The 15773-nt window shown below is 38.7% G+C and overlaps 1 protein-coding gene across 1 annotated transcript in view; it reads right to left on the reverse strand.

Moving 5' to 3' along the window:
- Window positions 1–15773, reverse strand: part of LOC128691064 (zwei Ig domain protein zig-8-like) — a 424774-nt gene that overhangs the window by 156625 nt on the left and 252376 nt on the right. Inside the window, exon 2 of the mRNA XM_070089263.1 lies at window positions 8278–8379. Coding sequence (XP_069945364.1) covers window positions 8278–8379 — 102 coding nt within the window. The remainder of the gene's footprint in view (window positions 1–8277; window positions 8380–15773) is intronic.

Raw genomic sequence — 15773 nt, forward strand, 5'->3', positions numbered from 1 at the left:
ACCCTTCCTCAGCCCTCTGGACAACAGTTTTGGTAATCCCGCACCTCCTCCTAACTTCCAAACTACGAATTCTCTGCATTATATTCACACCACACATTGCCCTCAGACATGACATCTCCACTGCCTCCAGCCTTCTCCTCGCTGCAACATTCATCACCCACGCTTCACACCCATATAAGAGCGTTGGTAAAACTATACTCTCATACATTCCCCTCTTTGCCTCCAAGGACAAAGTTCTTTGTCTCCACAGACTCCTAAGTGCACCACTCACTCTTTTTCCCTCATCAATTCTATGATTCACCTCATCTTTCATAGACCCATCCGCTGACACGTCCACTCCCAAATATCTGAATACGTTCACCTCCTCCATACTCTCTCCCTCCAATCTGATATTCAATCTTTCATCACCTAATCTTTTTGTTATCCTCATAACCTTACTCTTTCCTGTATTCACCTTTAATTTTCTTCTTTTGCACACCCTACCAAATTCATCCACCAATCTCTGCAGCTTCTCTTCAGAATCTCCCAAGAGCACAGTGTCATCAGCAAAGAGCAGCTGTGACAACTCCCACTTTGTGTGTGATTCTTTATCTTTTAACTCCACGCCTCTTGCCAAGACCCTCGCATTTACTTCTCTTACAACCCCATCTATAAATATATTAAACAACCACGGTGACATCACACATCCTTGTCTAAGGCCTACTTTTACTGGGAAAAAATTTCCCTCTTTCCTACATACTCTAACTTGAGCCTCACTATCCTCGTAAAAACTCTTCACTGCTTTCAGTAACCTACCTCCTACACCATACACTTGCAACATCTGCCACATTGCCCCCCTATCCACCCTGTCATACGCCTTTTCCAAATCCATAAATGCCACAAAAACCTCTCTAGCCTTATCTAAATACTGTTCACTTATATGTTTTACTGTAAACACCTGGTCCACACACCCCCTACCTTTCCTAAAGCCTCCTTGTTCATCTGCTATCCTATTCTCCGTCTTACTCTTAATTCTTTCAATTATAACTCTACCATACACTTTACCAGGTACACTCAACAGACTTATCCCCCTATAATTTTTGCACTCTCTTTTATTCCCTTTGCCTTTATACAAAGGAACTATGCATGCTCTCTGCCAATCCCTAGGTACCTTACCCTCTTCCATACATTTATTAAATAATTGCACCAACCACTCCAAAACTATATCCCCACCTGCTTTTAACATTTCTATCTTTATCCCATCAATCCCGGCTGCCTTACCCCCTTTCATTTTACCTACTGCCTCACGAACTTCCCCCACACTCACAACTGGCTCTTCCTCACTCCTACAAGATGTTATTCCTCCTTGCCCTATACACGAAATCACAGCTTCCCTATCTTCATCAACATTTAACAATTCCTCAAAATATTCCCTCCATCTTCCCAATACCTCTAACTCTCCATTTAATAACTCTCCTCTCCTATTTTTAACTGACAAATCCATTTGTTCTCTAGGCTTTCTTAACTTGTTTATCTCACTCCAAAACTTTTTCTTATTTTCAACAAAATTTGTTGATAACATCTCACCCACTCTCTCATTTGCTCTCTTTTTACATTGCTTCACCACTCTCTTAACCTCTCTCTTTTTCTCCATATACTCTTCCCTCCTTGCATCACTTCTACTTTGTAAAAACTTCTCATATGCTAACTTTTTCTCCCTTACTACTCTCTTTACATCATCATTCCACCAATCACTCCTCTTCCCTCCCGCACCCACTTTCCTGTAACCACAAACTTCTGCTGAACACTCTAACACTACATTTTTAAACCTACCCCATACCTCTTCGACCCCATTGCCTATGCTCTCATTAGCCCATCTATCCTCCAATAGCTGTTTATATTTTACCTTAACTGCCTCCTCTTTTAGTTTATAAACCTTCACCTCTCTCTTCCCTGATGCTTCTATTCTCCTTGTATCCCATCTACCTTTTACTCTCAGTGTAGCTACAACTAGAAAGTGATCTGATATATCTGTGGCCCCTCTATAAACATGTACATCCTGAAGTCTACTCAACAGTCTTTTATCTACCAGTACATAATCCAACAAACTACTATCATTTCGCCCTACATCATATCGTGTATACTTATTTATCCTCTTTTTCTTAAAATATGTATTACCTATAACTAAACCCCTTTCTATACAAAGTTCAATCAAAGGGCTCCCATTATCATTTACACCTGGCACCCCAAACTTACCTACCACACCCTCTCTAAAAGTTTCTCCTACTTTAGCATTCAGGTCCCCTACCACAATTACTCTCTCACTTGGTTCAAAGGCTCCTATACATTCACTTAACATCTCCCAAAATCTCTCTCTCTCCTCTGCATTCCTCTCTTCTCCAGGTGCATACACGCTTATTATGACCCACTTCTCGCATCCAACCTTTACTTTAATCCACATAATTCTTGAATTTACACATTCATATTCTCTTTTCTCCTTCCATAACTGATCATTTAACATTACTGCTACCCCTTCCTTTGCTCTAACTCTCTCAGATACTCCAGATTTAATCCCATTTATTTCCCCCCACTGAAACTCTCCTACCCCCTTCAGCTTTGTTTCGCTTAGAGCCAGGACATCCAACTTCTTTTCATTCATAACATCAGCAATCATCTGTTTCTTGTCATCCGCACTACATCCACGCACATTTAAGCATCCCAGTTTTATAAAGTTTTTCTTCTTCTCTTTTTTAGTAAATGTATACAGGAGAAGGGGTTACTAGCCCATTGCTCCCGGCATTTTAGTCGCCTCATACGACACGCATGGCTTACGGAGGAAAGATTCTTTTCCACTTCCCCATGGACAATAGAAGAAATAAAAAAGAACAAGAGCTATTTAGAAAAAGGAGAAAAACCTAGATGTATGTATATATATATATGCATGTGCGTGTCTGTGAAGTGTGACCAAAGTGTAAGTAGGAGTAGCAAGATATCCCTGTTATCTATATATATCCCTGTTATCTATATATATATATGTGTGTATTTTTGTATGAATGTCGTGTCGAATAGGTAAAACTGGTCAATTAGCATGAACTTATTGAAGTAATAGCATTACTTTGCTTATTTTGGCGATTTTGATGAATAGTGAAAATTACGAGTTTTAAGTAATTAGTCCCTCAGCCAGGTGTTGATGTAATCAATCCATCAATCTTGATAAGAATACAGCCTATGCGCGAAGTACTGCAGAGAGATAAGGTGACTGATTACATTAAACTCCTGAATTTAAACATTCTTCTTTGTATTGGACTGATGATGCCACTGTGTGGTGAATCGTTTCCATAATAAATATTGTCAAGTGCTGCACATATGTCTAATTTATCAAAAAAGTTTGAATATAGAGCATCCAACTTTGCTACCGTTCATACTTCCCCGAATATCTCTTCTTCATAGATGTCATTATACCACAACTCCCTCAATATATATCTTACCCTCACGTGTGAATCCACTATTTACAAATATCCTCTCCATAATTTCTTTAAATTTCTTGATTAGTGTCAAGCAATTATAAAAAATTGCCTTTGATCTGCTTCTTACTATATCATATTAATTCCTACACGAGTCCTGAAGATAATTTCATTGCGAATATATTTTGTTACTTTTATCAGATTTGTTAGCAATATCATTACTCTTGTCCCTATTTACAGAACTCCGTGTTCAGGTATATATATATATATATATATATATATATATATATATATATATATATATATATATATATATATATATATATATATATATATATACATGTATGTATATATATATATATATATATATTATATATATATATATATATATATATATATATATATATATATATATATATATATATATACATGTATGTATATATATATATATATATATATATATATATATATATATATATATATATATATATATATATATATATATATATATATATATACGTATATATATATTTGTCCTAGGTAGTAACTTGGTAGACAGCAACCGCCCAGGGAGGTACTACCATCCTTCTAAGTGAGTGTAAAACGAAAGCCTGTAATTGTTTTACATGATGGTAGGATTGCTGGTGTCCTTTTTTTCTGTCTCATGAACATGCAAAATTTCAGGTACGTCTTGCTACTTCTACTTACACTCAGGTCACACTACACATACATGTACAAGCGTATATATACATACCCCTCTGGGTTTTCTTCGATTTTCTTTCTAGTTCTTGTTCTTGTTTATTTCCTCTTATCTCCATGGGGAAGTGGAACAGAATTCTTCCTCCGTAAGCCATGCGTGTTGTAAGAGGCGACTAAAATGCCGGGAGCAAGGGGCTAGTAACCCCTTCTCCTGTATATATTACTAAATTTGAAAGGAGAAACTTTGGTTTTTTCTTTTGGGCCACCCCGCCTCGGTGGGATACGGCCGGTGTGTTGAAAGAAAGAAATATATATTATATATATATGTGTGTGTGTGTGTATTTTTGTATGAATGTCGTGTCGAATAGGTAAAACTGGTCAATTAGCATGAACTTATTGAAGTAATTTGTGAAATATTATCTTACACATTTAAACTTATTTTTATACATTTCTGTTAATTTTAAAATTAATAATTTTGTTCCAAAAGAACCACAGAAAACTTACCTAACCTTATTAAAACAAGCGCAATTGAATTTAGACTAATCCAACTTTATATATTTTAGATAAGTTTGCAATAATTTAATAATAAACAAACGCAATGAAATATATTTTTCTCGTTAGGTTTATAATTATTTTTGCGAAATTATTGCATAGACAAATTTTCACTTTCCTTATTCCACAAGAAGAGCGTTGCTATTTAAGCAAACATCGCAAATTTTACCTATTCGGTACGATGTATATATATATATATATATATATATATATATATATATATATATATATATATATATATATATATATATATATATATATATAACTTTCATTGACGGAGCCATGATCTGGGATAATCTAACGAATTCTGAAACCAGACCTCCTCCCCCCAACAACTACAAACAGTCGCACTGGGATAACCCGATAGTGGAGAAAATAGCCTCAACAATGCTTCACAGTGTGTCAGGGAAGGATAGAGCCCGCCGCCTGGCAGTGAGAGCTCCTCATGCAGGGGACTTTCTGTTGGCTGTTCCTAACTCCAGTCTTGGCACACGCCTCGACCCACAGACCATCCGCATTGGTGTTGCCCTTCGACTTGCCGCCCCTATTCTCGCCGAACACAGGTGTATTTGTGGCAGTGACGCAGCAGACCGATTCGGGTACCATGGTTTTGTGTGCCGTAAATCCGAAGAAAAGATTACAAGACATGAGGTTAATAACATTATCAAGAGAAGCCTCACAACAGCCGGGTGCCCAGCAGTAAGGGAGCCACCCCAACTATGCAGATCTGATGGCAGCCAGAAGCGTCCACATGATATCATACTTCAAGCCTGGACAGACGGCAAGCAGGTGGTGTGGGACTACACATGTGCATCTACCTTGGCTGATACCTATCTCCAGTACACTAGAGAGGAAGGAGGGGCAGCCGCCAGCTTCAGGGAGTCCTAGAAGTCTAGAAAATATGGAGAACTTGCCCATCATTATATATTCCCATAGGCTCAGAGACTCTTGGCTCATGGGGAAAGAGTGCATCTAAGTTCCTTAAGGAGCTAGGCAAAAGACTCATCGGGGTAACTAGGGGTCTCAGGGCAGTTAGTTTTCTGTTCCAGCGACTCAGCGCTGCTGTTCAGAGGGGTAATGCCTGCTGTATTTTGGGCACGTGCCCCAGCTCTGAGGAGCTGGATGAGATTTTCGCATTATAATCAGTGACAAACATGTAACAATATATACTAGACATGTATCTCTCACATCTTATGCACTGTATATGCCATCTTTATATCAACAATGTATCTCTTGAACCTTTTGTACCATATTATATATATATATATATATATATATATATATATATATATATATATATATATATATATATATATATATATGTGTGTGTGTGTGTGTTTGTGTGTGTGTAATACAGTACATGAGGTGTGAAAGATACATGTCTAGTACATATTGTTACATGTTTGTCACTGATTATAATGCGAAAATCTCATTCAGCTCCTCAGATATGGGGCGAGTGCCCAAAATACAGCAGGCATTACCCCTCTGAACAGCAGTGTTGAGTCACTGGAATGGAAAAGTAACTGCCCTGGGATCCCGAGTTACCGTGATGTAACTTTTGCCTAGCTCCTTAAGGACCTTAGAAGAACTCTTTTCCCATAAGCCAAGGGTCCCCGAGTCTACGGGAGCAAGCATGTAATAATGGACAAGTTCTCTGTATTTTCTAGACTTTTGGGACTCCCTGAAGCTGGCAGCTGCCCGTCCTTCCTCCCTGGTGTACTGGAGATAGGTATTAGCCAAGGTAGATGCACATGTGTAGTCCCACACCACCTGCTTGCCGTCTGTCCAGGCTTGAAGTGTGATACCATGTGGACGCTTCTGGTTGCCATCAGATCTGCATAGTTGGGGTGGCTCCCTTACTGCTGGGCATCCGGCTGTTGTGAGGCTCCTCTTGATAATGTTATTAACCTCCTGTCTTCCAATCTTTCCTTCGGATTTACGGCTCACAAGATCATGGTACCCCAATCGGTCTGCTGCTTCACTGCCACAAATACACCTGTGTTTGGCGAGAATAGGGGCGGCAAGTCGAAGGGCAACACCAATGCGGATGGTCTGTGGGTCGAGGCGTGTGCCAAGGCTGGAGTAGGGAAGAGCCAACAGAAAGTCCCCTGCATGAGGAGCTCTCACTGCCAGGAGGCGGGCTCTATCCTTCCCTGACACACTCTGAAGCATTGTTGGGCCATCCCAGTGTGACAACTTGTAGTTGCTGGGGGAAGCAGGTCTGGTTTCAGAGCCCGTTAGGCATGCTGGGTTGGTATGGTATGTGAAAGGTAGTGAACTTGACTGTGGTGGCCTGGTGGGGTTTTAGGGGCTGGTGAGGGGCTGGGAGGAGAAAACTGCCCTCCACAGTAGGAATGCCATTTAGGGATGGGTGGGGGAGGCGCACGTTGTTGGGTCGGGGGTAGCCCAGGGAGAGGGGTAAGGGGAGTACAATACACATGGACTTGCACACTGTATATTGTTCAGACTGTCTTAAAATACACACAACATTATTTGTTTCCCATGTACATCATGAAATATGTGGGTATGTGCACTGCTGAGCCCCAGTGTGTTCTCTCACCACCTACACACCGCGCCTCTTCTCCCTCCCCTGCGGCATGGGGGAGGCGGCACTGACTGGTCACATTGTTTTTCCATAACATATGTCTCTAATTATTCCATGTATCGACACTTAATCATTTCTAAGTTAACTGGAAGAATGGCGCATGGTTCTGGAGGTAGGTGTTTTTATGAGAGCTTTTCAAGGTTTGTATATACGATAATCTTGGCCGGCACTCACACACAGTGTTGGCCCTATTCTCCCCCACCCTCAATGGCCATCTTCCCTACTATCACCACTCATCAACCTTCACAAACTGAGCAACACTTCCACTATTTACGTTGAAACGATGCACTGGAATGTCTTCTCGCTGCATTGGAATCTTCCCAGAGCATTCACACTGAGCCCTGTTCAGTCTTGACCTGGTAAGTGTCTTTGATCGGGAGTTACAATTGAAAATCCCGCAGCTAGCCCGCCACACGTCTTGCCATGGTAATGGCATTTATATATATATATATATATATATATATATATATATATATATATATATATATATATATATATATATATATATATATATATATATATATAAAATCAGAAAGTCTTTCAAAAATGTTATTCCATTTGCATTCAGACTCTGGGTTTGAAAGCTTCCTTACACCTTTATCTTGTAAAAATTACAGCTGTGATCCCTCTCTCTTACCCTCTTATCTCATAATCCTTCCACACATTTTTTCAAATATTTCTTTATTCACACATTCATCTACCCTGAGTTTTATGTAGCGTGTAAAAGATGACAAGGTAATTACACTTAAGCCTTAGTTATATCGGTGGTTACCACGTTGAGATGCCTCTCATGAATGACGAAGGCACAGATGTTGTCCCTTAACGAATAACGAACGTACTCTCTTTGTATATTTATGAATAAGGACGGTACCCATGTTGAGGAGATTATCAATGACGAGGGTACTCATATTGAGGTGATTGCTATGATTAACGATGGTACTCATGTCGAAGTGTCTTATGAGTGATTCAGGTACTCACGTTGTGGTGTCTGTTGTAGGTGACAGAGAAGCGGTCGTCGTTGCTGTAGGTCTGACGACCCACGGTGATAAGATGATGATCTCGAAGTCTGATCCACGACACCTGCCAAAAACATGAAATTCTGACTAAGAATAGAAAGGCAACCAAAAGCTGTCAGCCCTGAATTTTAGAAGTGGTGGGCCAATGAAAATAAAATACATTAAACGTCAATAGCTTTAATTGTGCAAAAGTGAGTTACTGAACTACAGACTAAAGAACGAAACTAAAATGCTCAGTGTTCGAAACTATTAAGAGTTCTTCCTACCAGGGCGTTGACATACATGACTGCTGAGTTTCAATAACAATTTGATCATTCTAACTGTATCTTTAGCATAGCAATCTGAGAGTAAATGGATAACATTCTCACGAATGTATTTACATCCCCTTCCCCCGGCTTACTTTTTCTTCATACGAATAGCAAATTCCTCCCGGCGTTTTTGAAGAATGTTTATATGTATTAGGGTTTATTAATAAGAGAGATATGATTCAATCATATACTTGCAGGACAAGCCACGGGGGTGGGGGGGGAAGGTAGGGAAATCTTTCACACTTCCCAGTGCGTCATCAGGAGCTGTGCAATATTGCAAGGGAGCAACCAAAGCAGGGAGAGAGAGGTCTCAGAGTAGGGTAGGTGTCACCGGCCACGGTGGCTTGTCCTGCATAGTTAAGATCGCCCGTCTGCGACTGTTTCAATCATATATGTATTAGAGTGCACCTGTCCATACATTCCTTTGTGCTTTTGATGGTTCTAATTTTCAGTGTCGGTATACGTAGTGATATATTTACTGATGAAACACTTCGCCTGCGCAGCAGACCTCATCAGTTGAATATAGAGGTGATTACAATACTGGAGACATAAAAAAAACGAGAAGAGGTAGTTTTAAGATGATCAGTCCCTCAGCTTGAAAGAAGATGGTAAGTGTCTTAGCCAGAGGAACTAAGGAACTGACTAATTGTATCAAAGCTGAGGAACTGTTCACCTCAAAACTTTATTTTCACTATTTCTTTCTCCAGTGTTTTAATCCCCTTTGTATTCGACTGATGAAGCCTGCATTGCACACTTCAGTCCTCGGATCGCGGTAAAACACCTACGTCTGCCTGGGACGCTGTGTAGACCAAGGTGACGCCACGAAGATTTCTTGAAGAAATTCGGGAAATTTCGGCCTGGATCCTGCTGATCCTGTCTGATAATGAAACTTGCAGACACAACTACAGGATAATGCGTATAGAGAGGGATGCTTTTTGCGTGGGGCGATGAAGAGGAGACATGTTCCTGCTTCTTCCTTCCTCTCTCCGGGTGGCACAACTGCTGAGACCACCGCTAAGTCACCATTTATTTGAGCAGGATTTGTGTGTGAATCCCGGCGGGGATCAAAGATAGGGCATCGGAGGCTTCTTTCTTTATTTGGGTTCGTGGAACATGGGCAGTGCGTTTAAGTGCCCTGGGGCGACCCAGAGAGCCATGCCCGCGACGGAGAGAGGAGTGGAAGCTGTTGACTCTAGGTTGAGTTGGTGGCAAGTGAGATTGAGGCAGGTCTGGGTATGTGTACCTAGAGATCTGCCCTCTGGTGGAAACTTTAAGAACTAGTCATGTAGGCTTACTGTCTACAAATCCCCGGCTAGTAGCTGTGTTGTTATTGATTTGCTCATGGTTATTTGCTCATGGTTATTTGCTCATAGTTATTTGTTCATGGTTACAATATTATATATACTGCTCGTGGAGGCTGGTACACCAAACGGGGAGGAGGATGAAATCTGCTCTGAAGCACCCACACTATCTTATGTCCTCGGATCACGGTACAACACCTAGCTCTGCTGGGTGCATGATTCAGTGGGTTAGACCATTGTGAATTATCGCTAACCATGAGGCAGGGTAAAACAACACGTGTTCGAATCCTCGGCTAGTCATAGTGTTGTTATTGATTAAATACGATTTGCTCATGGTTACAGTACTATATATACTGTTCGTGGAGGCTAGTACACCAAACGGGGAGGAAGATGAAATTAGCTCTGAAGCACCCACACCATCGTATGTCCTCGGATCACGGTACAACACCTAGCTCTGCAGGGTGCATGATTCTTATAGGACTGTATGCTCCCGTGGGTCAGCACGTAGTGAATTTTCGCTCACCGTGAGGCTGGCTAAAACAACACGTGTTCGAATCTTTAGGTAGTCAAAGTGTTGTTATGGAATATATATATATATATATATATATATATATATATATATGTATATATATATATATATATATATATATATATATGTAATAAGATCACAGTAAACAGGTGATTTCAGAATATGCAAAACAACCACTGTGAAAGAATAGAGAAATTCCAAGCGCTTTCGTGACTCCTCACATTATCATTGTTCCTTGATAAGGTGAGTAGTCACGAAAGCGCTTGGAATTTCTTTCACAGTGGTTGTTTTGCATATTCTGAAATCACCTGTTTACCGTAATCTTATTGCATATATAATTTAGTACTAAACAAACACAATCAAATATATTTTTTTCGTTAGGTTCAGAATGATTTTGGCGAGATTATTGCATACACAAATTTTCACTTGTCCTATATGGCAAGATGTGAGTTGCTATATATATATATATATATATATATATATATATATATATATATATATATATATATATATATATATATCACTCTGACTAGCCAAGGATTCGAACGCATATCATTATGGCCTGCCTCATGGTGAGCGAAAATCACATGATGCTCAAACCCAGAGAACCACCAAATCCTACAAGAATCACGCACCCAGGAGAGCTAGGTATTTTACCGTGATCTGAGGACGTAAGGTGGTGTGGGCTCCTTAGAGATAATTTCATTCTACTCCCCGTTTGGTGTACTAGCCTCCATGAGCAGTATATATATTATTGTAACCACGGACGAGTGGTATTTATTCATTAACACTGCGACTAGCCGAGGACTCGAACCCAAGTCGTTTTGGCCCTCCTCATGACATGGGTTTGAGTCCTCGGCTAGTTACAATATTGTTATTAATTAAATACCACTCGTCCGTGGTTACAATAATATATATATACTGCTCTTGGAGGCTAGTACACCAAACGGGGAGCACAATGAAATTAACTCTGAGGCACCCGCACCACAGTATGTCCTTGGATCACGGTAAAACACCTAGCTCTGCTGGGTGCGTGATTCTCGTAGGATTTTGTGGTCCTATGGGTTAGAGCATCATGTGATTTTCGCTCACCACGAGGCGGGCGAAACGACATGAGTTCGAGTCCTCGGCTAGTCACAGTGTTGTTATTGATTAAATACCACTTATCCATGGTTACAGTAATATATATATATATATATATATATATATATATATATATATATATATATATATATATATATATATATATATATATATATATATATATATATATATATATATGCAAAACAATCACTCTGAAAGAATAGAGAAATTCCAAGCGCTTTCGTGACTACTCACATTATCAAGGAACTATGAAAGTAAAGCATCCAAGGAAGCTATATAAGGGGTCTGGCCAGCACCTCACTATCAGATCCCACAACGGTTAAACACCTGACGCGCGCCGACCCAACTTGGATAGGTCCTTTGCACAACTCACCCCAACAAACTATTCTACCCAAGAAAATTTAAAAATTATTTGTCCAGTGTATTATTAAATTCTTCCCAAATTCTATTAATTATAAATGGATCTAATTTATATAAACCAAAGGAAATATTCATATTATTGTCAAAACTGTTTTTTATGAAACAAGATTCAATTATATTCCTGTCGACCATGGACTTGCTTGATACTACTTTCTCAACTTTTTGAAAATCAATTGGATGGTTAAAATCTCTTACATGAATAAATAGAGCATTGGAATCTTGTCCAGTTCTAATGCTATATTTATGTTGTTTTAATCTTAGTTCCAGATTTTTACCAGTTTGACCGTAATAAACTTTATCGCAAATTTTACAAGGAATCTTATAGACACATCCATCAGCATTTTGGGGGGAATTCTTTATCAAAAGTTTTTTTTTACTGTATCAAGATTTTTGAATACAACTTTAATATTAAGTTTTCATGGTAAGGGAGAACCAACATATTTTTAGTTGAATAAGGCTGGTTGTCCCTTTTTGGATTGTAAAAAGTATTTCTAGCAACTTTAAAAGATTTATCAATTACATTTCTTGGGTATTTTCAAACTGTCTGTTTTCTCATCAATGTTTCTGAGAGCTTTACGAATTTGTAGTCCTGAGTTCATAGATGAGGAAATATCCAAAAATTTATGAAATAGGTAATGATTTAAAATACCCAAGAAATGTAATTGATAAATCTTTTAAAGTTGCTAGAAATACTTTTTACAATCCAAAAAGGGACAACCAGCCTTATTCAACTAAAAATATGTTGGTTCTCCCTTAACATGAAAACTTGGTTGGTATGCCTTCTCTTCTTAAGACTTTTAATATTAAAGTTGTATTCAAAAATCTTGATACAGTAAAAAAACTTTTGATAAAGAATTCCCCCCAAAATGCTGATGGATGTGTCTATAAGATTCCTTGTAAAATTTGCGATAAAGTTTATTACGGTCAAACTGGTAAAAATCTGGAACTAAGATTAAAACAACATAAATATAGCATTAGAACTGGACAAGATTCCAATGCTCTATTTATTCATGTAAGAGATTTTAACCATCCAATTGATTTTCAAAAAGTTGAGAAAGTAGTATCAAGCAAGTCCATGGTCGACAGGAATATAATTGAATCTTGTTTCATAAAAAGCAGTTTTGACAATAATATGAATATTTCCTTTGGTTTATATAAATTAGATCCATTTAAAATTAATAGAATTTGGGTAGAATTTAATAATACACTGGACAAATAATTTTTAAATTTTCTTGGGTAGAATAGTTTGTGGGTGAGTTGTGCAAAGGACCTATCCAAGTTGGGTCGGCGCGCGTCAGGTGTTTAACCGTTGTGGGATCTGATAGTGAGGTGCTGGCCAGAACCCTTACATAGCTTCCTTGGATGCTTTACTTTCATAGTTCCTTGATAATGTGAGTAGTCACGAAAGCGCTTGGAATTTCTCTATTCTTTCAGAGTGGTTGTTTTGCATATTCTGAAATCACCTGTTTACTGTGATCTTATTGCATATATATATATATATATATATATATATATATATATATATATATATATATATATATATATATATATATATATATGCAAGACAAACCACAGAGGGGGTGGCTTGTCTAGCATAGTTAAGATCACCTGTCTGCGATTGTTTGTATATATATATATATATATATATATATATATATATATATATATATATATATATATATATATATATATATATACATACATGTCGTGCCGAATAGGCAGAACTTGCGATCTTGGCTTAAATAGCAACGCTCACCTTGCCATATAGGACAAACGAAAATTTGTGTATGCAATAATTTCGCCAAAATCATTCTGAACCTAACGGAAAAAATATATTTCACTGTGTTTGTTTAGTATTAAATTATTGTAAACGTATCTAAAATATATTTAGTTTGATTAGGCTAAAATAAATTTTTCTTGTTATAATAAGGTTAGGTAAGTTTTCTAAGATTCCTTTGGTGCAAAATTATAAATTTTTACATTAACATTAATGAAAAAAATTTATCTTTGAACGTATAAGAGAAAATTTTAGAAATGACTTAATTTTAAATGAGTTCTTGCTAACTGACCAGTTTTACATATTCGGCACGACATATATATATATATATATATATATATATATATATATATATATATATGTGTGTGTGTGTGTGTGTGTGTTTTGTGCCGAATAAGTTAAACTTGGGATTTTGGCTTAAATAGCAACTCTCTTCTTGCCAAATAAGGCCAGCGAAAATTTGGATATTCAATAATTTCGCAAAAATCATTAGGAACTTAACGAAAACAAAATATCATTGTTTGTTCCTTTGGTACAATGTTATTAGTTTTTACGCTAACATAAATGAAAAAAAAATATAAGAGAAAATTTTAGAATGGATTTAATTTTAAAGGAGTTCTTGCTAATGGTCCAATTTTTCCTATTCGGCGCGATGTGTGTGTGTGTGTGTGTGTGTGTGTGTGTGTGTGTGTGTGCGCGCGCGCGTGTGTGTGTGTGTGTGTGTGTGTATGTGTATATCATATATATATATATATATATATATAATATGCACACACACAATGGAGGAAATTAAACTGAATGAGTGGAAACACAAGGATATGCAGTGGGAAAATGAAAGGGAGAGGTCAGTCTTTGTGTATGGGCTCCAGGAAGCTGAAGGGGAACATATGAAGCAAGAAGACAAGGGGAAAAAAAGCAATTGAAAGCATCGTAAAAGCAATAGGAGAAGACATGACCCAGCTGGAAAATTTTCGGAGAATAGGGGGGTTTGCCAAAAAAAAAAGAACCCGGCCAGTGAAAGTGACCTTCAAGGCAGAATCGACTCGGAACAGGATTCTGCAGGAGAAAGCACGATTAAGGGACATGCCGGCATAGAGGATGGTGTATCTCGATCGTGACAGAACACAAGAAGAAAGGCAGAAACTGAGAGAGATGGTACAAAGGCAAAAGGAGGAGAGAGAGGGGATGGAGGAGACAGGAGATCCCAGACCCAGGAAGAAGATCAAATACAGCCCCCCTCACAACTTCCTGTAGAAGCCTCCCAACCAGGTCAACCACAGTGCAACCAAACAGTCTAAACCAAAACACCCATGCCATATCCAATGCCCCCCACCCACTGCATTACAAACTCCACCCCCACAGCAACCACCCATAATTCCTTATCAGGTCTCCCACTTCCCCAACCCCAATATACCTCCCAGACCACAGACTTAGATAAGAAGTTGAAGGTGTGGTATACAAATGCAGATGGAATAACAAATAAGTATGAGGAGTGGCATGAAAGAATCAAGGAGACATCCCCAGATATAATAGCACTCACAGAAACAAAACTCACCAGAATAATAACAGATTCAATCTTTCCACCCGGATATCAAATCCTCAGGAAAGGCAGAGGGAGGAGAGGGGAAGGAGGAGTTGCACTGCTCATTAAAAACCAGTGGGATTTTGAGAAAATGGAAGAAATGGATGGTACGGGCGAAAGGGACTACTTAGTAGGAACAATCCAGTCTGAGTGACATAAGGTGATAATTGCAGCAATGTACAACCCACCACAGAACTGCAGGAGACCAAGAGAAGAATACGATGAGAGCAACAGAGCAATGGTCGACACACTAGCCGAGGTGGCCAGGAGAGCACGCATGGGGGGAGCAAAGTTACTAGTTATGGGTGATCTCAATTACAAGAAAATTGACTGGGGAAACCTGGAGCCCCATGGGGGTCCCGAAACATGGAGAGCCAAGATGATGGATGTGGTACTGGAAAACTTCATGCATCAACATGTTAGACACTACCAGAGAG

The sequence above is a fragment of the Cherax quadricarinatus genome, chromosome 27, assembly GCF_038502225.1.
Source record: "Cherax quadricarinatus isolate ZL_2023a chromosome 27, ASM3850222v1, whole genome shotgun sequence".
In the NCBI taxonomy this organism is placed as follows: domain Eukaryota; kingdom Metazoa; phylum Arthropoda; class Malacostraca; order Decapoda; family Parastacidae; genus Cherax; species Cherax quadricarinatus.